Below are 24,621 nucleotides of genomic sequence, written 5' to 3' on the forward strand. Positions count from 1 at the left end.
CACTTGGAGTCTATCGCACCTCCATGCTGCTGCTGCCTTCCTCCTCTCTCTGCTCCTGCAGCTTATCACAATGGCCAGGCTCGTGTGAGGGAGCTGCCTCTCAAAGCAGAACAGCACAGACGCGCCTCGGCACCACCACCACCACCATCATCATCACCACCATCACCAGCAGCAGCAGCAGCATTTTTACGCACAGCGCGACGGGGACGCACTCACACCGAGACGCATGGGAGGGAATATGACACACATTTGATAAAGAGGTAGGTTTAAACGAATTGATGCTGTATTCATTATCCTCACGAAAAGCCTGAGATACAACCTCACATGAGAATTACTGATGAAGTTCAATGCTGTCGTGGAAAAAAAAAAAGGGGTTTCCTTCAGACCAGACACGGATTCAGCCTTTAGCCTTGGTCCTCCTAACCCATATATGTGTGGAGATTATCCTTGTTGTTCTGCTTTTGTGTTGCGTGCTCTTATGTGTAAATAAATGGACAGAAGCAGCCTGAATGGAAGCATTGTTCCAGGTGATAGTCGCTGATGTAGCGCGCTGCGGTTAATGGGGTTCAGGATGAAACTGAAATGAGATCCATTGTAACCGAAACTGCAGCCGTGAAATAGAGAAGTCACATCACATCCTCTTGCTGGAAACAGACTCGGGAGGAGTCCTGTTGGAATAAAGGGCGTTTCGGAATCCAGGCTGCAGCTGCAGGGTGATGCTGCCGCGCGTCGCCACATCTGTGTGGCGGGCGCACAGCTGGATGATGAGGTGTTGGCGACACCGGAGCCGCCTCACGCGTCTCCTCTCTGACACTGTCGCCTCCCCCGAGTGTCCCTCCGAGGCATGATGCTGCAGTGAGACCGTGCAGCACCTCCAGCCATGTATTATTGAGCAGTGCTGATAGGTCCTGTGTGTGCAGATGAGAGGCTGATGAGATGAGAGGACACAGTGCAGGAACCTGGGAACCCCTGAAATACATGAGTCACCACCCTGGAAGCTATTCCTGCCATGGATGATCAAAAGAAGCTGTTGTTGGCCGTGCCTTTTGTCACTGTTCTCTTTATGCTTCCTAGCTGGCAGGGCAGTGTGTGAGGAGTTAAAGGTGAAATGGAGCCGTACCTTTTCATCTCCCTTCAGACTCCGGGGGAGCATTAACAGGATCCTGCATGAGAAGCCTGGGATGTTCCACAGGAGTAGTAGTAGTGTAGAGTATAGTGAGTGTATTTACGGACAATAAAGCACAGCTCTTAAAGCAGGAATGTACTGAAGCGTCTCCTCCTCGAGCCTCCATCACCTCACTGCCTCTCCCTCTGCTGTACTTTTACTTAGTTCCACATGAATAGATCAGAGGGGACTAAGTTTGCATTCCAGAGAACTGTGTCAGGTCTTAACTTTCTCCTTTTGACTCTGTGGTTGTGTGTGTGTGGGAGTGAGGGAGTGGCCGAGACTGTATCCAGTCACTCAAAGGTCACAGGTTTGCTCCCTGCACATACCGAACAAACATTCTTGTGCCGAGAGTCGAATGTCAGATTGTCACAGCAAACAATGAGAGGAAAACACACGAGAAGCCAGTTCCTACATAAATCCATGATACTGTTACTAACAGTGGAAAACATTGGGTTTATTTCAGAGAGGCCGCCCAATGGACTGTGGTGTGTTTGTGCAGCTACATCCAAACTGTTACATTTTTGTTTGAAAATGCCGATTTCAAACTAAAGCGATCTCTGTCCACAGGAGAGTTTTGGCTCCAGATCAGTTTTAATCCCCGTCAATTCTTGAAAATGCAAATCACGTGACCATTTATGTACACGGGGCATTGCTTAAGTAATAACTTGTATGCCTGCACAGTTTTATCATTGTTAAATGCTGAATTTAACTGCCCAAGAGCTGTTGGCAAAGACAGGGTCAGCAACACTTGTAATGGATTATCTATGTCGTGTTCTACACTGGGGGCCAAGGCTACTGCCGGTTGTTTCCCCACCAGACAAGGGTCATGTGATGGAGCCTGACAAATCAGCCAAGGCTACGTCGTGACCTAAAAGACAACCAGCAAGCAATTGTGTCTACGGCATTGTTTCCAAACATCTGCATTTCAGCCTGTCCAAACTAAAACACAGCCCCGGATTTTTCAAAATAAAACGGGGCCAGCAGCGTTTCCAAACCTCTCTGTTTTAGCGGCTCTGAAAAAGCTAGAGTAGTGTGGACATCAGGCGTATCCACAGCAGAGTTGATGCAATAATGCAAACAAAATCATATTATGGATGTAGCCTGAGTTAGAGATGTATCCAGATGTATTTATCCCTTCCTGCTTCTGATATCAGGACTTTGCGTATCGGCCATCACCAGTGCATTCAAATAATAATAACTTAATAATAATATAACATATTCTAACAGTATGCTGCTAACCCTGTATGAAAATGATGGTTGCCATCATTGTTGTTTGTCCTAGCTCAGGTTAAACCCTTTGAAAACAAATACATACAGAGCATAATGCCGTAGAATTTGTTTTATTATCTAGTTTGACAGTCATGACTGTGATATAATTTTAGCTAGCTCTGGCTAACACTACACTACTGCAAATCACTTCTTCACTGCTCTAAAAACAGCACTTGTGACAGTGCAGCACAATCACTGTTTTGGAGCAGCAAAGAAGAAGAAATGATTTCCGGGTAAAAGGAAATTGCAGTTTCATCCGGGTGAGAGACATGGTATCATATCAGTACATACATTTGCATACTCGCAGATGCACGACCCGGTATTTTCTTAAGTATCTGCCTCCTTTTCAGTGGTATCCAAATATCTCTAGTGTATGTTCATTTGTTGTTGTTTAATTTGTTGGTTTAAAAGAATGTTTTATGTCGGAATTCCACAAAAACTATATATATATATATATGTGTGTGTGTGTGTGTGTGTGTGTAAAATAATTACTAAATGAGTCTATTAGTCAACATTTCTGATAACTGGTTAAATGTTTTTATTGACATTTTTGGACATTGATTGGTTGAAACAAGTCATTTAAAGACGCCATCTTGGGCTTGGTAGACTATGATGGCCAATTTGTTATGTCAGCATGAAAATAGTCTTTAGCTGCGGTCATAATATATTATTTAGTTTCATTTATCGTACATTAGATGGTAAACTTGTAGCCAGACTTCTTTGGAATTGTAAAACCACTCTAACACGGCAGACGGACAGCTGCTGCATCTGGCAGATTTTGGCATGACGCCGCCAGGGCAGGGCGCTCATAAAGGAGGGAGGGGATGGCATGATGACTGATGGGTGTAAGGGAGGGCACAGATGCCATGGCAACCAGACGACCAGTATGATCTGTGCCATGCAGTTAGGGTGCAAACACCGCATCGCACTTTGATGGAATATCTTGTTCTCTGCCCGGTTCGGCTGCCAAATGCTTCTGCAGCCAGTGGCATCGCACTAACCTCCCACATTCTCAGTTTTCTTATCAATGTATGAGCTGGAGGAGCAGGGATAAAAGACCCTGACCCATCAGATGCTGCAGCTCCTCCCATAGAGACTCAAATATTTGAAGCATTAGTGCATTTTATTTATGCTCTTTGAAGTAAAACAAAAAAAAGTGAATCCATAATACATGAATCCAATCCCTGAATCGGACCATGTGTACTTACAGTAGCTCCCACTGCGCAGCAACCTCCCTCCGCTAAACACATTAATGAGTGTTTGTTTTACATTAGTGTCACTTTCTGCCCTCGTGCATCTCTTCTCTGTGCAGCCGACCAGAAAGGCCCACAGAGATGTGGCTACGCTTCACCAGAGAAGATTTCCTCTGCGCCACAGACTCCCTTACAGAGGACCACTGAATGTACTGGACAGGCCGACCGACTGTGAACGGGGGCAGCCTCACATCTCTGACGCACATTATTATTCCCGCATGCTTTATTCATAGATATCCCTTCGTTTGTAACTGATAGTTGTTCTTACCCCGTGGCAGCGATTTTCCACATGGCCTGGTTCACTATGCCTCTTCATGCTCGTCCTGTGGATGAGTGGCTTCTCGGGGAGGGGCGGGGGGGGTCATCTTGTCCCACATAGCGCTGCCACGCGTTCAGGGATCAGCACTTGTGGGGTTAACAGCTTTTATTCAAATCATTGGGTTATTCATTTAACCACATGGGTGCTGGGTGTGATGGGAAGCCATTGTTTGCTCTTCGTTGCCCTCTCCCCCACGCGCACACACACACACATAAGTGTATTACACAAATTTACTCTCAGCAGGGGTGATTGATTATCGCTGTGAGATGGGGCCTCCTGCCTCCTCTGTTGCCAAGGCAACATCGGACGCTGCAGATGTGGGTTAGAGATGAGAGACATGACTGTCCTCTGTCAAAACTCTGGTTTTTGTTTGAAATTTTTATGCGATGACACCATCTCTGATGCTGTGCGTGCAAATGTTCTTGCATGTTCAAGTGCATTATTTATTGACGTCCTGCGTATCCACAGCTCGGTCTTTTTCAACATGATGTTCGTCTGCTTTTAATAGCAGCTGCATCAGTGGAGAATGATGTCATACTTACTACTCTGAGAGGAAGTGGGCCCTCTGTTACACAGCAGCATTTTACACCTGGATGCTACAAGTCACAAAACACAAATTGTAGCATTTGTATGACATAATTAATACTATAGGCAGGGGTAGAGTTATTATTATATAATTTATATGACAATACTTATTGGAAAATCTGTGGTTTATCATATGCACCAGCCACATTTTGAATGACGGGTAATGGAAGGAAAAGAAAAACATTCATACCATCTTAATGGAAATCGGCTCCATTGCAGCCTCGTCTTTTTACCATGATTTCCTTGTGTGAATTCACATCCTAATATCCTGAATGAGCTATTTCAGTGTTAATACGTGCACCATTAGCTGCCGAGATAACAAATAGCCCCTGAACCACGAGGGGAGAATAGCCCACAGTTAGCGAAATGAGACATGGGCCGGGGGGGGCGGGGTGACTGGCAGGTGGACGGGGAGTAGATGGAGGTCTAAATGAATGGTCATGCACGATGGAGCACTGGACGTCCTCATTCATCACACAGCATACATTAAGGCCCAGGAAGTGAGTCTGACCTCTTAATAACAGGACGCAGAGGAAGGAGGTCGTTCACATTGTCTAGATATAATAAACCTCCGAATTTGTTTGAAAAACACAGTTTGTTGAATTTCTTTATGCTATGAACCGGTGCATAGCTATACTGAGGACTCTGAAATAAATATCTATTCATTTTGTTTCATTGAATTTGGTTTTACTTCATTGTATTTTGCTTATTTGTGAATTGTTAGGTTTTAGTGAGCAATGAAAAACATATGATGGATGTATTGAAATTGAGTTCAGTCAATTGTTTTTGGAATTTTAGAATAAATAAAAAAATAACAATTAAAGACTTGAACCCATTTAAAAGAGATTTCTTGAATCCAGACTGCTGCTGTCAAGCATATTGTAAAAGTAGGAGTCATATTGTTTTAAATATGACATTTTAAAACACATTTCTTTGGCCTCCGTTTGCTCTGTATGTTTCTTGTTTAAGAATTTTATTTGTTCTACTCATTATTTTCAGTATATTTAGCCAAAGCGTCTCCTGCGACTGCATTGTTACTTTTACAAGAGAAAACGGTGCCAAACGGCAGCATTTAGACAAAGAAACAGACATGAATAATTTGAAGGTGTAGAGAAGAGAGTTTTACTCACATTCTGGAATGAAAGCAATGTTTCCAAATAAAGTGAGTGTTGTGTAGGATGAATAGTTTTGCCAAGTGCAGAACTGACAGGGAGGAAACTGAGGATTATCCACTCCTAATCCTTTTTACACTGTTTTTTTGGACCCAACTGGAGCTGTTAGAGACGTTACACAGAACATGTAGACATGAAGAAACCTGCCTGGTGTAAACATTAATGATTGATCATCTTACCTAGCATCCATACAGAGCAGCATTTAGTTATAATGAAAATGGCTGACTGTGATATTTTGATAACTGGTTATTTTGCCTCGCCTCAGAACGATGAGACTCTGCACAATGCTGTAGAGAACCGTGTCACCTGGTACTGGCTGCTGCTCGCCAGTGTATCTAATGCATTATTTGTTAGACGTGCAGGAGCAGGCTTTGAAGCACACCTCTCTCTTTCTCTCATACCCTCTATCTCACTATCTCTCAGGTCAATGTGGCTCCTAAAGCGCCTCTCTGGGGTAGCTGTCAGTCGTCGTGGATTCCAGAGGCTCGTCTCTATAGCAACCCATTCCTCCTCCTGAGCGTTGCTGCCAACTCACCCTTTCTGCTGCCACACGGCGAGTCTCTCCTCACCTCCCACCCCACCGGCCAATCACCCACCGCCTCTGAGACTGCGCTGGAATGGACACCGAGTCGACCCACTCGGGCTACTCCTACTCCAGCCGCTCCGGGAGATCAAACCGACATGGGTATGTTTTCTGTCTGTCTGCCTTTCACCATCCGACTGTCTGCCCCCCCCACTCTACCTGTCTATCCCTCCCCCTTTTTTGTTGCTGAAACTCTCAGTATTTTCACTGGAATGCCTTTGGTGCAGTTTTTTTTTGTGTTTGCCTTCATTTTGGTGCGAGCCACATGTTGGCTCAGGCCAAATAAATGAGATGGGAGACTACAGAGAGAGACCGAGCGGGAGAAAGGGAGAGATTGAGACAGACAGAGCTCATGGATTAGGGTCGTCACAGATGAGTGGCTCTAACCTATTTCAGTGATCTACTTTGCAAATAAGAGAATCATTTGATTCCAGTGCTGCTCATCCCTCGTTCCTGTGACTCTATGCTGAAATATCCTTTGCTCTCCCTTTTCTCCAGCTCTTTTAGTAGGACTGCAACTAATAATCTACATTTGCAATCTGTCCACTATTTTTTTTAATGTGTTTATGTGTTTTGGTCATGCAACTGTGGGAAATGAAAAAAACTGTGCATTACAAGTTCAAAGCCAAAGATGACATCTGTAGATGCCTTGATTTGTCCAATAATCAGTTCAAACCCTTTTTTGACCAGGGGGTGGATTCTTAGACAAAACACATATTTGAACTCCATTTCATCTTTAGCTTTAGTAGAAGGCAGATTTTCCAACGTTTGACACACAAAACTAGTGATCAAGAAATGATTATTATTAATCAACCATAAAGACACTCAGAGATTGATATTTTTTCTATGAGATCCCTTAATTATTCTCAGAGAAATAAAAAAATGTTGAAAAATCCAGATTTGCTCCAAAATTTAATCGGTTGTTCCTTGTGTCCCACCATTCCACAAAATGTCATGGAAATTGGTTGAGTAGTTTTTTGTATATATTTTCGAGTGCAGACAAAAACATAACCTCCATCATTTCTGATCTTATGTTCATGCGTCTATATTGCTGTTGTACCAAACCTTGTGTTCAGTGTGGGTTCATGTGCTTGTTTTGCAGGGATCGAAGCCGTGAGCGTCACAAGGCCAGCAGCAGTAAAGACAGCAGCCGCTCCGAGAGATCCGTCGTCATCAACCCCCCCGACACACCGTCCCAGGAGTCTCCTGTTCACAACGGAGAGCCGCTGCCTGGAGAACCCACACCTGATGCGGATCACGGAGATGACGCCCAGGTACTGATGCAGCGGTTGGTGAAAGTGAGGCTGTGAAAGTGAGGCAAACTAGAGGCTGTGTGTGGCATACTTAGTCTCTGCAGTAATCACATTCCTTTAGTAAATCAGAAGGCCCAGTAATCCAGCTATGAAGTCAGCGCCGTGACCTTATAAACTCGTCCTCACACAGCTGGCTACCCACTGCCACACAGCCTGACACATATTAACAATGGTGACAAGGGATCATATAGGTCAGAGGATTAGTATCCCTCTTGTATGCCTGGATTTATACTGACGACGCGGTGTTACAGTGCGTGCGTGGGTGGGTATGTGTGTGTGTGTGTGTGAGTGTGATACTGCGTATAAATGTCAAGCCTGATAGCTTTGAAGCAAAGCAAATTTGTAGCAGTCATCCCATAAAGCTGATTCTGCTGAGCTCTGCAAGCACAGTAGACACAGGGAAGTGAAACACTGCGCTAATGCAGCTCAAAGATAGAGCGGATATTTAACTTAAGTCAACTCAGCAGGGATTAAAGATGGAGTCGGATATTGTTTACCTCGTTTGTTGACAAGAGGTAGACGAGAAAATCTATAGCACTATCCTCACTCCTATGCTTGAAGCTAACTGTCCTCTGGATGCAGCTTCACATTCAACAGACAGATGTTAAAACTTCTCGTGTGACGTCTTACCAAGAAAAGCAACGTGCTGTTTCTCAAAATGTCAGCTCTCTCTTTTCAGTGCAGGGGATGAGGTAAGTTTCAATGAAAGTTAAAGGAAGAGGCAAAAAGAGAAACCTAGAGGAAGAAAATAAGAGTGATAGATATTTTTCTTTTGAGAGGACTCTGCCTGAGGCTGCGTTCACCGGGCCTCTCTGACCTACTTCAAATCTATAGTAAAAAAGAGAGCCGTTTATCTTTGTGTGTGTGTACTGTTATTTTGTCTGCAAGGGAAAGAGAGAAGAAGTGCGTGCATGTGAAGTTACTTGAGTACGAGCTGCCTGCAAAAGGTGCGCTTCCCCAAACTGTTATTATTTAATATGATTAGACTCTGGACATGTCTTCAGCGACACCTTCGGGGAGGTCTGACCTAATTTGCCGTTCTCTTTCTCGGCATCCCCCGCTGTCTGGGCAGCCACATTCCACGCTGTCATGTGACTGTCAGCTTGCAGCTCACGTCCATTGTCGGCGTGTAAGGTGATCTGCAGTTATGTTGCCCTCAAGAAAAAAATGTTTTCCAAATCATCAGCAGCGCTATCACTGAAGTCTCCTCCTTGCAGCCAAGTGTGAGGGTTGGATGGCAGAGCTGCGGAAATACTCACAGGCTCCATTGCAGAGAGACATTCTCGCTGAGTGAGATTAGCCGTAGCATCCAGCCAAGCGCCACTTTGAGGAAAGCTGATATGAATAATCCTCCATGTTTACAGTCATGCCTATGACATAAGGATACCCTCTTGGGCCACAGCTTCTGTTCATGTGTGTGTGTGTCACGGAGCAGGTGCCAAATCTGTTAGTGAGACTGTGCATGCTGCTTTGTGACGCTGTGACTTTGTGCCAGACGAGGCAGCAGCTTCCATGTCCACACAGTGTTTGCTTCAGCAGCACCAAAGCACAAGCTGAAAAACCACACAGCCCATAGTCTCCCTTTGGCCTTTTCTTCCGCTCCTTTCTTCTGCTACCACACCAACAGCCTGTAATCTGATATACAAACTAGAACGGCACTCGAACATTCCCAACAAGCCCTCTTAAAGACATATTATGTAACAATTCTTCATTGAAATGTCTAAAAACCACTAGACCTACATTATATATTATGGATATTTTACATTGTCCGAAATGTTTCCAACAATGTTCAAACGCAGAGAAATCCCCAATTATATTCAAGGTAATGGGACGTTTCTTTTGGTCGCTTTTAAATTGGGTCATATCTTCTTTGCCCATCTCTGCCAAAACGTCCTGGACGTATGACGAAGGAAAAGCACACTGCTAGCCAGTTAGCCAGTCGGCGTTCTTTTCCTTCTTCTCTTTGTGTCGTTCACTCGTATTCATTGCCATTTGCTATGCAACACAAATATAACTTTAATTACCTCATTACATTACCTCATCCGTGAACATTATTTGCGCCTGAGTTGCGTCAGGTAGCTTTTCATCGCCACTGATGGTGAAGACAACAACTCCCATGATCCCATGCTGCTTCACTACATCATCAAACTCTCAAAAGAGAGACCACTCTTGGCAGAACTTACATATCGTGTATTTACATTCAATCAAGCTGCACCACATTGCACATACTCATTGACATCAGTCCCCTAAATATGTGTCTTTCAGTTATTCCCTGATATCTGTGAAAACGCCCAATCCAGATCCGTGGCAAAATCTATTGGGTTCTTTCTTGGCATATGTCACATCCTTTAATCAAGTTGCATGGAAATCCGTTTTGCTTTTGTAAGTTTTGCGCAGTCCTGCTGCGAAACAAACAACCTTCTTGGCTGAGGAAATAATGACCACAAAAAAAGAAAAGGAGGAAATTGAAGAAAACCTTTTGAACGGTTTTGTAACACATGCTCTATGATTCTTTTTAGCACAAATAAACACACACACACTCTATGACACTAATACACTCACTAACACCAGCGCAAACCAACACGTTAAATGTCATCCTAACCTCCACCCAGGCCGGTGGGGCTTATAGCCATTGTGTTTTGCATCTGGCTGACTGTTAGCTCTGCAGATGTGTGAGTCTGTGGAAGCGGTGCTAATCAGTATGTTGTTGCATTGTTGTGCTTTGTGACGGTGGAACAGGCCCCAGCATAATCCACATTCACCCTCTGCCAGATGAAAAGACCGAGCTGCCAAGCAAGCAGGCAGCAATCACGTCGCTCTCTCTCCCCCTCACTTCCCTGTAACGCTTCCCTGTTTCGTTCTCCCTCGGTTATTTACACTTTCCCCACACTTTACTGTGGAGATCAGGTCTGATTAGTGTAGCGTTAATCCTGGGGTTTAATCAACTGAGATTTAATGGCTGGTTTTTAACAGTGTATTAGCTCAGTCAGTGATGACTGACTGTGAAACCTTGTTTGTATAAACCCCGTGGCAGAGAGATAGTGTGGGAGGCTGAAATGCTCTGATTGAGCATCCAAATGGAGGCTGATGTCGAGTATGAAGTATTAGGCTGCATGTGTTAAAGTGAACCGACGGAATTATTGTTGGCAATTATTTAAGTCTCAGATTTAGACTAGACCACCAAACTAGTGGTTTGAGGTGTTTTATTAAAGATCTGCTACTTTACTATCCATCCATCCATCCATCCATCCTTTATCTATGCCGCTTATCCTTTGAGGGTCACAGGGGTTGGACCCAATCCCAGCTGATATTGAGGGAGAGGCGGGTACACAGGTCTCCAGCAAATCGCAGGGCAGAGATAGAGAGACAAACAAACTCATTCACATTTAGAGCGTAGAGTTCTAATCCCAATCTGCATGTTGTTGGACTGTGGGAGGAGTCAGAGTACCTGGAGAAAGTCAACAAGGCTGGATCATTGTTCGGTTTCAATTAGGAGCTGTGATCTGATCAGCGTTTATGATTTGTGAAATACTGTCGGAGTGCAACTGAATTGAGTTTGTCTGTGTTAAACGAACAGCTCAGCATTCTGGGAAATTCCTCTTCACGTCACTGGTGAGATTTAAATGAGAAGATGCCACAGTCGTGTCTGTGTGACAAATATGAAGTTCGGGCCAGCACCCTGTTATCTTGCAGGAGAGGGTGAAACAGCTTGGTACCTCTAAGACTCACTGTTTAACACATTATGTCTCTTTTCTTCAAAAACCAAAGTGTAAAATGACTATTTGTGTTTTTATGTGTGGTTTTGTGTGGGAGTTTTTCTTGGCTGCGAGGCTGCAGACTCTTGGAGCCGCCACTGGTTGTCTGGCAACAAAACTGACCAGAGTTGGTTGTATACTCGTGTTGAACAGACAGATACAGGGTGAGACCATCTACTCAGCAACTAGAGCTCAAAACATCCAATTGATCCTTTAAAACACTTGATGATCACAGAGGAGGGAACACACAACGAGTTTAATCGCCACAGACTCAGCAGAGAAACCAGACTGTCTGTGTCACTCCTCACCAGATGTTCGATGTTTGCTATAGGCAGAGTTTTGATGTTGGCAGACTGAAAGAGGAGGACGATGAGGAGGTTCTCTTTATTCGTTTATAAAGTTTTGTTGTGGTGGTCCTCCCAGTGTCTGCGTGGGGTTTCTCCAAGAACTCCGGCCTCCTTCCACTGTCCAAAAACATGCTTATTGGTACAAGCTCGACGCACTTCAAATTAAGAAAACACATGCAAAAAGTCACAACACATGCAAATACAGAAATGCGCTGCAAATAGCGAAAACTAAGCCGGAAATGTTTCCAGGGGGACCCAAAAAAGTGTTGAACCTGACTGTAGTTCAATGCTTTGTGAAGTTATTTCTGTATTTGCATGTGTCCACCATCTTCCACGACCCTGAAAGAGGATGAGCTGTATAGATAACGAATGGAAGGATGGATTTTTATTATATTTTACTTTGTGATTTTTGAGCTCTGTGCCTTATTGGCACCTTTCCACTGAGCATGATGTCTACCATTCTTGCTGTGACATACATAAATGTTATGAATTAGCAGGTTTATCTGGTTTTTGATTAATCTGATCTCAGAACAAAAAGAAAAGAGGCCTTGTATCAATGTTTACCTTCCTCTTTGCCTCCAGTTTTCCCATATGACCCTCAAAAGGATAAGCGATATATATAATGGATGAAAGAAATCTGGTTAGCTGCTATTTTAAATTCTATTCTGCCTCTATTGAAGTGTGGATCAGCACGGATCATGGGGTAGTTCCCAGATCCTGCAGTAAAGGTTGGGACCGAGTTAAAGAGAGTTGGCTTGGGAAAGAAAAGGAGTCGAAGAGGAGACGTGTGAGCTGAATAAAAATGAGACTAAATGGAGCTGACGTAACACGTACATGGCTGACCTCTGGCTTCATGCATTACTCTGGCAGCCACATATATAGCCCCCACTTACCCCCTCACCACCACTGTCCCCCTCTCTCACTTTCTCCTCATCTCATGCTCGTTCATCATCCGGCTCCTGTTAGCATCTGCTCCTGCAGCATTGCTCAGTTAATTGGCTGTGGAGGGCAGAATTCATTGTTATGTTGCTGATTGGAAATATGCAAATGGGAAATTGCCTGAAATAGCACACTTTACAGTGGGAGGGGAGAAGTTGTGTTACTGTTCCCTGCAGGTTCATTTGAGGCTTCACAGACTTTCTTGACGTGTGAGGGTGTATGTGTGTGCACGTGTGCGTGATGCCATAGAGGCCCATTTGTTCAGCCTGTCATTTTTCCATCCTTCATCCCTCTCTCTGCAGCTGCTACTCCTGTCAGTGGTCGCGGTTGTAGATGTGTACAATACAGTAACAATGGACGGCTAATTATATGAATTAATGACGTCTCCTGAGAACAGACATGTCATTAATTTAGTCTGTGTGTCTGTGTTAGAAAAGATTTATGCTTAAAATGACCCTGAACGAAAATGTGACTCTAATTTGCGATGATGGGCCTGGAAAGCTTCAGCTGCTTTTGTTGATGTGATTCAGTGTGCGTGTGTGTGTTTGTGTGTGTATTTTTACCTATGTCAGCGTGTGCAGCTTCCTGCCAAAGTGAGCATTACTGCACATCTCATCCTGTCAAGCTATATTACTTCAATGGGGCTTTGAAGGCTTCGTATAATGAGACGAACCTCCAAGAAAAGCAAACGTCTCTAAATAGCGCGATGAATGTCCTGTGTGCAATTTTTTTTTCATGCCAAGAAGGAAGAAAAGAGGAAAATTGAAGCATTATTGTCTGTCAGACTCCATTTATGAGTTGATTTGCCATTTTCTTGAGAATATCACGGGTAGCCTCCGCCAAAAAGGTTATGTTTTTTTGCCCCTGTCTGTCTGTTTGTTGGTTTGTTTGTCATCAGGATTATGTACAAACTACAGAATAGATTTCCATGAAACTACAAGGTTGGGACAAAGGACAATAAAGAACCCAGTAAATAGTGGTGCAGTTTTGGACAAAGGGGACGATATATCTCTTTCTTTGATATAGCGTTTTTGGATTTCTTTTTTTACAATTTTCACGGGGAATAATACATGGTTCTTGATGACAAAAATCAGGCATACTGATATCTGCAATTTGGTGCAGCCTGATTGAATTTAAGTGGACTGTTAGGCCCTGTACGTCTTCCAAGGACGTTATGTTTTCACCCTTGTTAGGTTTGTTTGTTGGTTTGTTTGTTTATAAGCAAGATTGTACTAAAACAACTGCCCAGATTTCCATGAAACTTGGTGAAAGGGATGCAGTATGGGTCAGGGAGGAAGCAATTCAATTATGGTGTGGCTCCGGGAAGGATTCATGGAGAATGAAAAAAGAAACCAGGCACATTTGAGGAACTGATCTGTGAGTCCGGCAATTTGGTGCAGCCTGATTGAATTAAAGGGGACTGTTTGGCCTTGGGGAAGTTATGTTATCAATTGAGTGCTACTGTAGTTCTGAAGTAGTTTTACTTGCCCAGGTTTTGGGATAAGCACCAACCTTGACAAACACAAAATGACACATTTCCTTCATCTTTCCCTCCATTTCCCTTTTCAGGATGATAACTGGGGAGAAACCACCACCGCCGTGACAGGCACCTCAGAGCTGAGCGTGTCCCAGGAGGAAGTGGTCGGCCTTGGGAAGGGGATACAAGACCGGACCCAGGGCTTCCGCCGCTACCTTCCTCTCGCTGTGGGCTTGTGTGTGGGGCTGCTAGTGGTGACCACACCCCTGCTCTTCCTGCTCCTTCCGGCCGTAATGTGGCCTGATAGATTGGAGGCCTGCAGTGCAGCCTGCGAGGGCCTCTTCCTCTCCATCTCCTTCAAGCTCCTCATCCTCATGGTGGCCATATGGGCCTTGTTTCTCCGCCGGGGCCGCGCCAGCCTGCCCCGTATGTGCGTGTACCGTGCCTTCCTCACCACACTCACACTTCTGCTCACCATGTCTTACTGGCTCTTCTACGGGGTCCGGATCCTCGATGCACAGGTGGGTCAGAGAGCGGGATGTTAGCATGTACTCACTGTCAGCTTTTACAAAATATATCTTTTATATCGCTGCCACTCCAGGTTTGAAATTAGAGAAATCACAAGAGTTTAAGAGGTTCAATTTTAACATTGGTTATACTGATGTATCAAAGTGATTATCTGAGAATAATAATCTCTATCTGGGACAACTTTATGATATATTTGTTTTGCCAAAGAAATAATAATTACTCATTTAAGCCAAGAGAAAAGATTTGAATTTTGGCTCGTACATAAACATATACTGTAACTATAGCAAAATCATACTTTTTTATTATTCTATATAGGTGTTTAGCTATATATAGGTAAATAGCTCTCACGTTGCGTTTCTTTCTTTATTTCTGCAATGCTATCTTTCATTTGTTTTATCCATTATAATTGTGTTTTGTTTGATTCCGATTTCCTGACATATTTCACAAATCTGCTGTACGTCGTTTGCTGCCCATCACACACACACACACACACACACACACACACACACACACACACACACACAACTGATCTTTTCATCATGTGCTGTGGTCTAAGCAGGACGAGGACTACCACGGCATCGTCCAGTTCGCCGTGTCCCTCGTGGACTCCCAGCTGTTTGTCCACTACCTGGCCGTGGTGCTGCTGGAGCTCCGCCAGCTGCAGCCCTGCTACAGCGTGTGCGTCATCCGCTCCACGGACGGAGAGTCGCGTCACTACAACATAGGACAGCTCAGGTTTGTGAGCACGTTCGCTGTTATTACCTCTCTGTAGAATTCACATTAAGATACAGACACACTTGGTCACAATCATCAGTCTCCACCATGTTGACGTACGTGTGTAATTGGAGGCCACAGGGAAGACTGGCACAGGCAGTAATTGAGTTACTCGTCAGTCTCCTTGTCTAGTTCGCTCAAGGTGGGTTATTATGTGAGTCTGGGGGGGAGGGAAGATAAATTGACGGACACAGGCACTCGTCCTATAGCTGTCCTACTTTATTTTTGCTTCGGACAAGTGTCTGTCTGACTATGACACAACAAGGGGTCATTAGGTTCGCGTGATGCGGCTAAAAACACAATTTACACTCTTTTTCTGGGCGCAGTTTGAATTTGCAGGATGATAAACAGGGAGTGGAGACCTGTTTACAGGAGCAGGACACAGTCACAGATCAAAAATACACATTATATTAACAGCTTCCAATAATTTCGAGGCGAGCTGCATTCACATACATCATGGACGTTGTGATGAATTTCAACCTGAACTTTCCAGACCAGCCTCTAACATAACACACCCAAATCTCCCACTAAAACTCAAGGAGAACGGGTGGAATCTAAAAGACAGTAGTGGTGTTTCAATTCAGGGGCTGCATCCTTCTGAGGCTGCATTTGAAGATCAATTGCGCTGAAATAGGCTGTCGAATTTCAAAGGCTACTTCAACCGCAGCTGATAAATGCATCCTTCATCTTCAAGACTCCAATGAGTGGATCCCTCTCAGGCCAACCTATCCCACAATTCATTGCAGGTGGATTGCAACAACACAGGTCTACATGTAAAAAAAAAACAAGAAGCGTTAATAATTTCTCGTCACGAATGGCGACCGCAGGAAGGATGAGATAAAGTTGGTGATGCAAATCATGGAAATCCTCCGTAGACTGTCTATCAAAATAATGAATAAAAACTAACTTTGTAGTGAGTTGAATGTCATTATTCAGTTTCATATATAACTTAACCATAATGTAAATCATATTCGAACACTGTCTGAGTTTTCACTTGTCTCTCTCTCATGTCTTCCACAGTGTTCAAAAGGCCGCTCTGTCCATTCTGGAGTATTACTACAGAGATTTTCCACTCCATAACCCAGCGCTTCTGTCTGCCTCGAAGCACCGGGCCGCCAAACACCTGGCCGGGTTAAAGGTCTACAACGTAGACGGTCAGTCGCCTCATCTGTCCTTATAATTCCATCCAGTATCACATACAGTATATATGTGTATATAAGTATATATATACATAAGTATCATTATATAATATAATGATAATTATAAGTATCATTTTATAAAATAATGATACGTCAGCCTAAGGATTAGTCTCTTGCGGATTAGTTTCACAAAACTAATGACTGACTTAGTTTTACCGACACAGTTCGTCCCCGGCCTAACTCAGAACTAAGAGCTGTGTTTCCATGGTAACAGTCAGTGACACCTGCTAAGCAGTGTTTCCATGGCAACAATCGGCAACGCCTGCTGACTAGTGGCACCGAATGGGGAAAAAAAGGAAAGCTGGTGTATAATTGTATGATGTGTCGTCAACAGAGCTGTGACATAGGAGACAAGTTGTTAGTGAACACAGTGATATGTTGCAAATAAACAGCAGTGTCTGTCAACCTGACTGATGAGGAAGCAGAGGAACTGAGTCCTGCTACATTAAAACATTTATGCTGCATGTTTTGTTACACTCACTGAATTTTAAAATTTGACTATTTTTTATTGAAGTGAAAGGAGCTGAGTGGTTTGAAGCAGCTGCTCTCTGCCTTATTACCCAGAATTCATGGCAAATTAGTCCCACTTATGATAATCAAGAACAATCGGAGCTTTCAAGAATCAGCGCGTCAGCAGCACATCATCATACTAACTGAGAAACTGTCTATTCTGAGGAAAGAGACACACAGGCTTGCCTCTTTTGTGGAGGAGAAAATGTTTGGTAGCGGTGACGTGAGAGATTATTATTGGTTACATATATATTTTGTAGTTTCTCAAGAAACAGTGAGATGGGAGTGGAACTCCAGCAAACACAAGTTCTGCTTGTGCTTATTTCCTAAAGAGAATTCTTTCTTTATTCTCTTAATATTAAAAAACTTTTCTCATTAATTTCAGATTTATTCTTGTGATATTATTCCTTTTTTCTTATTAAATTACAACTTTACTCTTTTGAAAATTAGAATTTTTTTCTCATTAAATTACAACATTATTCTCCTAATATAGTGACATTATTCCTAAAATGTGTGATTTCTTTTCTTCAATGTGGCCCTAACACTCCGTCATAAGAACTAAACAGCTTTGTGCCAGCTTTCTTGATTTTAGAAATCTACGTATTTGAATATGTTAATTTAATAATATTATTAGTTATAGTAGTTTGTTCACAGCCAGTGTCAGAGTCTGTCTTTGTGAAGCCAGCTTCTTGTTTACCATGTCTTCTTTACTATGCTCCTCCTTTTCTTTTTCATCTCCATCTCTTCCGCGAGCAGCTTTTAAAAACAAACTGAGAACGTACCTTTTGGACAGTAAGTACAGATAAATGTCCTCAAAGGCTCCACACAGCACTTTATCACAGGAAGCTGCTAATTTCATGGTTCGGTTGGCTCCATATTTACGGCGCTCTAAAGCCTCCGTCCCTGACACAATGTATACACTGCATCTACAGAAAGCACTCACATACTCCTACTGTGGCTTTGCCTCCCTGCACCCACAGACATGCATCCTGCAACGCCACAGATTGCATCCTTTCCCGCAGTTAAAAGCCCACTCACCACCCATCAATCCCCCCCACCTTACACAGCACTGTGGATTTAGAGCAGGGGTGCAGTATGGGATATGGTGTCCTCACAGCACCACCTACCCCACCCCCTTCCCGATCAAAGAGCAGCGGAGAAGCCTCTGGAGGGTTGTGGAATTTCGAGACTTAAATAATTCATCAGAGTAACACTCATTTCTCACATACTCCCACATCTCTCCTTCAGCCCGACTCGCTCCTGCTTTTCTTATTTCCCCTTCCGTCTGTATTTCATTTTTCATTCACTTCAGCCCCACCCACCCCTCTCTCTCTTTCATTCACGGATGTTCTTCTAATTGCACGAATAAGTAGGCCAGGAAGTTAAAGAATCTTCAGTTCACGCTTGTTTTCAGTGGAAAGTATTTGCAATCCTCCGTGTGATTTTATCTGATGTCATTCTTTCCACAGTTTATACGAGGACGGTTTTCATCCATGTTTTACTACGAGACTCGACGCTTCCTCTCACCTGCACATGCACACATATGCAGATTATATTATTAATGATTTATATCCTTAACTGACCTGCAGCTATAGCCTCCTCCGAACGCTGCTGATCTTCATGAATATGGACCAGATCTTACTCCCCCCCACAATGAAACCCCAGGAACTGTAATAAACTGCTGTACAAGCTCCATTAGCTTTATGGGTGTGTCACACAAATCAGTAAATTCACAGATCAGACAAGAACTACGGCCTTTGTAGTGTAGAACGATGAATATCTCATCCACCCCACCCCCAACACGCCCAAATGAAAAGCCTCCTGCTTGATCCTGTCTGCGGAGAAACGCGGAGCCTTCCAGTTGAAATTGCCTCTTTTCCTCTGCGCTATAATTAACATTCACTGAGGCTGAGACACATGATCTGGCAGGTTGGTCCAGATAAGTTGTGAAGATTAACACAGAGACCCTTCCAATCTTACTCAAAAGTCTATGGAGTAGGACCTCAGTTCTCCCTTTCTTTTCTCCGATTAGAACCGAGATACAGCCCATTTATCACAATCGGTTGGGTCAGGGACCACTTCCTCCCAACCCGGGACGAATTTAACCAATTTGCCTCCATCTTCTCCTTTTGGTGCAGCCCCAGGAAACCCAGCAGGGGCTCAGGCTGCTAATGGGAATCAGTCACGGGCCATGGTTACAGCTGCCGCCAAACGCAAAGACAGCGCCCACAATGAGCTTTACTACGAGGAGGCCGACTATGAGAGAAGAGTCCGCAAACGTAAAGCCAGGTGAGTCATGAGGAAAGAAATGACATCATGTCTGAGGGTGACGTACAGATCCAGAGACTCTTTCAGACAAGCAGCTCAGGACAAACTGAGTGTGATCGCAATTTTGCAGTCGAGACAACGGGCACTCTAGCATTTCTGTAACTCAGCGTGACACAAGTCTGATTGACTTAGAAGCTAAAGCAGCACAAGGATAACTATATATAGTGAGAGACTTCTGGCTACATCCACATTCCCCCGTTGTCATTTGGTGACGCATCAACTCTGATACGGATCAGCCTCGGCTACCAGTGTAGAACACAACATTGATAATCTATTACAAGCCTCGCTGACCCTGTCGTCTTTGCTACCAGCTGCTGTGCAACTAATTTCTAGCTATTATTCCAGCAAATCCTGTTTACACCGGCACACACATGCACAGGGTACATGTGTGGTCATGTGATATGCATTTTCAGGTGTGTTGGTACGGACACAGATTCAAACTGGTTCAGCGCCAAAATGTTAGTCTTGACAGAGATTGTTTTGATTTAAAAACACGATTTTGAAACTACAACATATGGATGTAGCCTTATATGTATACTGCAAATTTGAAGGCTTGAATCTTCCTGCAACAGCCTCTCATTGCATTTCATATCCCGCTTGCCGTCCCATCAATAAAGGCGAAATGTCTGCCCAAAAAATATCTATAAAAAAAAAAGTTATCTCTTATGTGCAATGAAAATGAAATTGGATTCTCACTATTCAGGTCTATAGAACTGAAGAAAAAACATCTTAATTGTACTTTGCCTATATACATTTTTTCCCTGTGTGCTCATATTATTTGAAACACAAATGTTAAGCAGTTTCATTCCATGTTTGTGCGCTATGGGATGTTATAATATAGGCAGCAGCGTTCACTATGTAATATATGATCAAACTGATGAGAATTTATTCAGGGATTTAGATGAGAGCAGCAGGGGCAACTGTCACATCATGACTGTATAAAGCTCTAAGGAATATTTATAGACGGCTACAGAAGCCATTACTTTGACAGATGATGGGTAAAGCCAGCATTATTCTGAGTCCCATATCATGTGGTGTACATGCGTCGCTTATTGAACAGTATGGATTAAGAACAGTAACCTTGAGAGCTGACACTAAGCTGCTTTGCCAGGCTGGTGGTGGCCGTGGAAGAGGCCTTCACTCATGTGCGGCGCATGAAGAAAGAGGATGAGCGCGCAGCCACCTCGGACATCATGGACGTACGAGAGGCGGCCCTGGCCATATTTCCCTCCATGGCCCGGGCCCTGCAGAAGTACCTCCGCACCACCAGGAGGCAGCACTGCCACAGCATGGAGAGCATCCAGAAGCACCTCGCTTTCTGCCTCGTGAATAACATGAGCCCTAAGGTCAGCTTTAAATTTTACAGTTTATAGTCTTATTGTCTTGGTCTAACTAGTGTTTTTGAAGAGCTGATACATCGACTGTATATGAAGATGGACAACTCGTCTCCACTTCCCCCTGTTGTACAAAAATGAAGCGAGAATATAAGGGATATGAATGCTCCCATTTTGCACTTTTGGTGTCATTTGGATCCGTAGTCTGCGTAGTAGTGATCATAGTTTGTTTTGAGGGCCTGCCGAAAAAAGGCACTCGACCAAATCACGGTCAGTCAGTCTCAGCTGTCAATCAGGACGGTTCACCCCATTTTTATAGCGTAAAATATATAATTAAAACCAAACATACTGGAATATTTAACACTTGAGCATACATCAGTGTGATAAGAACTACCTAAACCAGAATTTTATTTTATTTAAAATTTTAGTTTCCTCCATATCCCATCCACTAACATGGAGGAGGCAGGGTATCCGACCTACACTGCAGCAGCCACCAGGGGACAATAGAGAAACCATGACTTCACTTTTGGGAGCTGTCACACCTTCAGATAGAGTCGATGGTTCAGACACATCATGCATGTTTACTTGGCGACTGAGCTGATGTCTCCTCAGCAAAGAGCTCAGATCACTCAGAGGAGCAAACTGTATCTTAACCACTTTACGAGTGAAGTCATTTATTTATGAAAATCCAGATCTTGGACCCTGAAGGCAGAAGGAGTAACTCTGGTGAACATGAGTTATCCTCTCTACTTATTTCCTCATAATGTGTTTTTCTATTTATTCTCTTGATATTGTAATTTCTTTTTTCAATCATGACTTTATTCTTGTAATATTTAGACTTTCATCTCGAAGTATGAAAATACTTGACTTGTTGAATGTTGTCGACTCATTGGCTGTCTCTGTGTGTCTCAGGCCTTCCTTGAGGCCTACCTGGCCCCTGGTCCGACTCTGCAGTACGGCCCTGAGCGCTGGATGGCCGATCAGTGGACTTTGATCAGCGAGGCGTCCGTCACCAGCGGCCTCAAGGAGGGGACAGAGTTCCTACTTAAGTGTCTCGACTTCAGCTTGGCCATCACCGTCAAGAGCATCCCTTACATCCGAATCACTGAGGAGTACATCGACCCCAAGTCCCACAAGTTTATACTGCTGCTCCAATCAGAAACCTCAGTTTAACAGAGCCCCTGCCGCCGATTGCTGGACTTGTTAACATGATCTGACTGAATTTTTCAAAAAATAGCATTTTGTACTACTTTTTTTGTACTTTGTTTGTGTTATTTTCTCATATAGAATATCTCAGTGTCCTTGTCGTTGTCCCGGGAGACAAAGAAGACAATAAAAGACAAAAAACAGGCGGGAGTATGATTGGATTTCTCTATCTTGACTTTTGCAGAACACAGTTCAGGTATTCCTCTATGCACTTCAGATGACCCTCCACTTTACTTGCATGTGCCAGTGTGTGCCTGCGTGGGAGAGTTTTAGGAGGAGTGTGTGATTTAGGATGCAAAAGTCTGTGTGTGTGTGTGTGTCGAGCATGTGTGTGTGTTGAGTATATTATACACCCGGGGTTTGTCTTCTTAGCCTGTCTCCCCTTTTCTTTTTAGCGTTACGTAGTGACCAGGATATTTGATATAAAAACTGAACCCTTTTCACCAAAACTGCTTTTTTTCTGTCTTAGCAATGACTATTTATCTGTCCTGTATCACACACTTATGTACAGTATTTATGTGAATATACCGTATCCTCAATTTTATATGAAATCGTGTTCGGTTTGAAGGATTTCTTTTTTTTTTACTGTATCAAAGACATTTTTTTTTACCTTGTATGTCTGCACCGTATTTGTGGAGATAAACTGGACTGTAAATAGCTGAAGACACGTTTTGTAAATGTCGGACAAAGAAAAAAAAGCCAAACGCAGTCGAGCTGAAAACGCGACGGTCCAGCCAATAGATTGTGAAGAAACACATGTGACTTGTCATTATGTTTTGTACAGTTAAGTGTGTGCAGTGTACACTGATCAGAGGGACGTATTGTCGGGACAGGTCATTTAGATTTTTATATCTGCACTCGTGATGTTTCATTCCGGAACATTTCCCCCTGATTTGGATCTAGGAGGACGTGTTATTTCCTCTGTGCGTAACAGCAAAGTGAAACACACTGATCCCTGAGGTTCTGACAATGTATTAAAAATACAAATAGTTATTAAACACAGATCTCAGGAGGCGTTTCAAAAGATTGGACTTTCTCCCTGAAATAAAATCCCTATCCAATATTAATGGACTCTTAACTCATGCTGGCAAGTGTTTAAACATGTGTTAAGATTTTATAAATAAGTAATTAGTGTCAGTATTTCTGCTGTCAGTATTCTGTGTGTAGACACTGCTGCCACCTATCTGCAACTGCTGGAACATAAACCTGTGCTGTGCGTCAATGAAACGGTTGATTCCTCTGAATATTGGGTCTGTATTTTTTAGATCTTCTGTATGTGGGAGGCATGTTGTGTTGTAAATTAATATTTACACAATTGTTGCTGTGGTCACTGACCGTGTGGTTTTGTTTTAGGGCTGTGTTGTAAATACTTATCGACTACACGTGCCTCAGTTTTACATATCTAGGAGCTGAACAGCATGTGTGTGTGTGTGTGTGTGTGTGAGAGAGAGCGCGCGAACGAGAGAGAAAGGATAAATGATGAAGAAAAGAAAAAGTTTTCCCACTTGTCATGCAGCTGACACGTCCCTGTCTTCTTTTATACAACAGAAAATGTAAAATCATAGCAGTTGTGTCAAAGTCACATTTGTTAAAAAAGTAAAAAATAAATGAATATTTGTATTGACCTTTTAAAGGTATTTGATCGTTGTATTTTTATGTGATGTGATAGATCAGTATAAAGAATGGCTAGTTTTTATAAGACTGTTTTTTCAGTGGCTCTCAGAGTTTCACTGTTTAAAACTACTGCAGCTTATTTGCAGTAGGTTGGCGATGATATCTAATACTTTCTGCCAGTCTTAATACACATAGACCTTTACTTATATTGATTTGTTATTGGACTGGTTATGTAGAAATTGGAAATGTATGTACCTCTGCAATGAGGTTATGTTTTCACCCCTATACATTTCTTTTTATGTTTGTCTGTAAACAAGATTACTCCAGATAAACTATAAAATACTGGTTTTACAGCAACACTTGGTGGAAGGATGTGGTGTAAGTCAGGGAAGAACACTTTATATTTTGGTGCAGGTCCGAATCAAGGGGCAGATATAGGAATTTTTTATAGGAATCACTTTTTTAACATTGTGATATTTCCCAAGGCCTGTAAATATCAGGAACTGATTTCTTTGAGTGTGTGGAATTTGGTGCAGCTTCAGAGTAATGGGGACTTTTGGCCTTGGTGGCTTTATGTGCTCTTGGTTGGTGATGATAAATACTTTGTTAGTGTAATTCTGTCAGGAGTTAAATACATTTAGGTCTATATTGATTTGTTATTGCACTGGTCATTTAGATATAGGAATTTTCCTTTATTTCTTTATATGTTTTATTTTCGTTGGAATTTTTTTTGTTGGGTTGTTTTATCATCTATAAAGGTGGGAGGTATGTTTTCTCACATATTGTTATAATAATAATTAGTAGTAGTAGTAGTAGTAGTAGTAGAAGTACATCTTCTAATATCTGTGAATAGTGATTGAATAGTGTTTTGGGGTTAAAGACAGAACAAGGACGTGAGTTCAAATGTGAAAAGAAAACAGTGAAAACAACAAATATTTGCAGTGCCTC

The 24,621-nt window shown here is 43.0% G+C and overlaps 1 protein-coding gene across 1 annotated transcript; it reads left to right on the forward strand.

Moving 5' to 3' along the window:
• LOC118119572 (vang-like protein 1) lies at positions 1 to 23,679 on the forward strand. Its single transcript, XM_035173637.2, has 9 exons — positions 1 to 260; positions 6,190 to 6,451; positions 7,452 to 7,623; positions 14,273 to 14,701; positions 15,268 to 15,443; positions 16,503 to 16,636; positions 19,330 to 19,480; positions 20,631 to 20,865; positions 21,766 to 23,679. The coding sequence occupies exons 2-9, from the start codon at positions 6,384 to 6,386 to the stop codon at positions 22,024 to 22,026; spliced, it is 1,626 nt and encodes a 541-aa protein (XP_035029528.1). The 5' UTR covers positions 1 to 260; positions 6,190 to 6,383; the 3' UTR covers positions 22,027 to 23,679.
• The last annotated feature ends 942 nt before the right edge of the window (positions 23,680 to 24,621 follow it).

This window comes from Hippoglossus stenolepis, chromosome 13 (genome assembly GCF_022539355.2).
Source record: "Hippoglossus stenolepis isolate QCI-W04-F060 chromosome 13, HSTE1.2, whole genome shotgun sequence".
Lineage (NCBI taxonomy): Eukaryota > Metazoa > Chordata > Actinopteri > Pleuronectiformes > Pleuronectidae > Hippoglossus > Hippoglossus stenolepis.

Coding starts and splice junctions, on each gene's coding strand:
- LOC118119572 (XM_035173637.2), top strand. CDS start 6,384: ATGGACACCGAGTCGACCCACTCGGGCTACTCCTACTCCAGCCGCTCC. Junction 6,452..7,451: donor GGGAGATCAAACCGACATGG/GTATGTTTTCTG, acceptor CTTGTTTTGCAG/GGATCGAAGCCGTGAGCGTC. Junction 15,444..16,502: donor TACAACATAGGACAGCTCAG/GTTTGTGAGCAC, acceptor TGTCTTCCACAG/TGTTCAAAAGGCCGCTCTGT.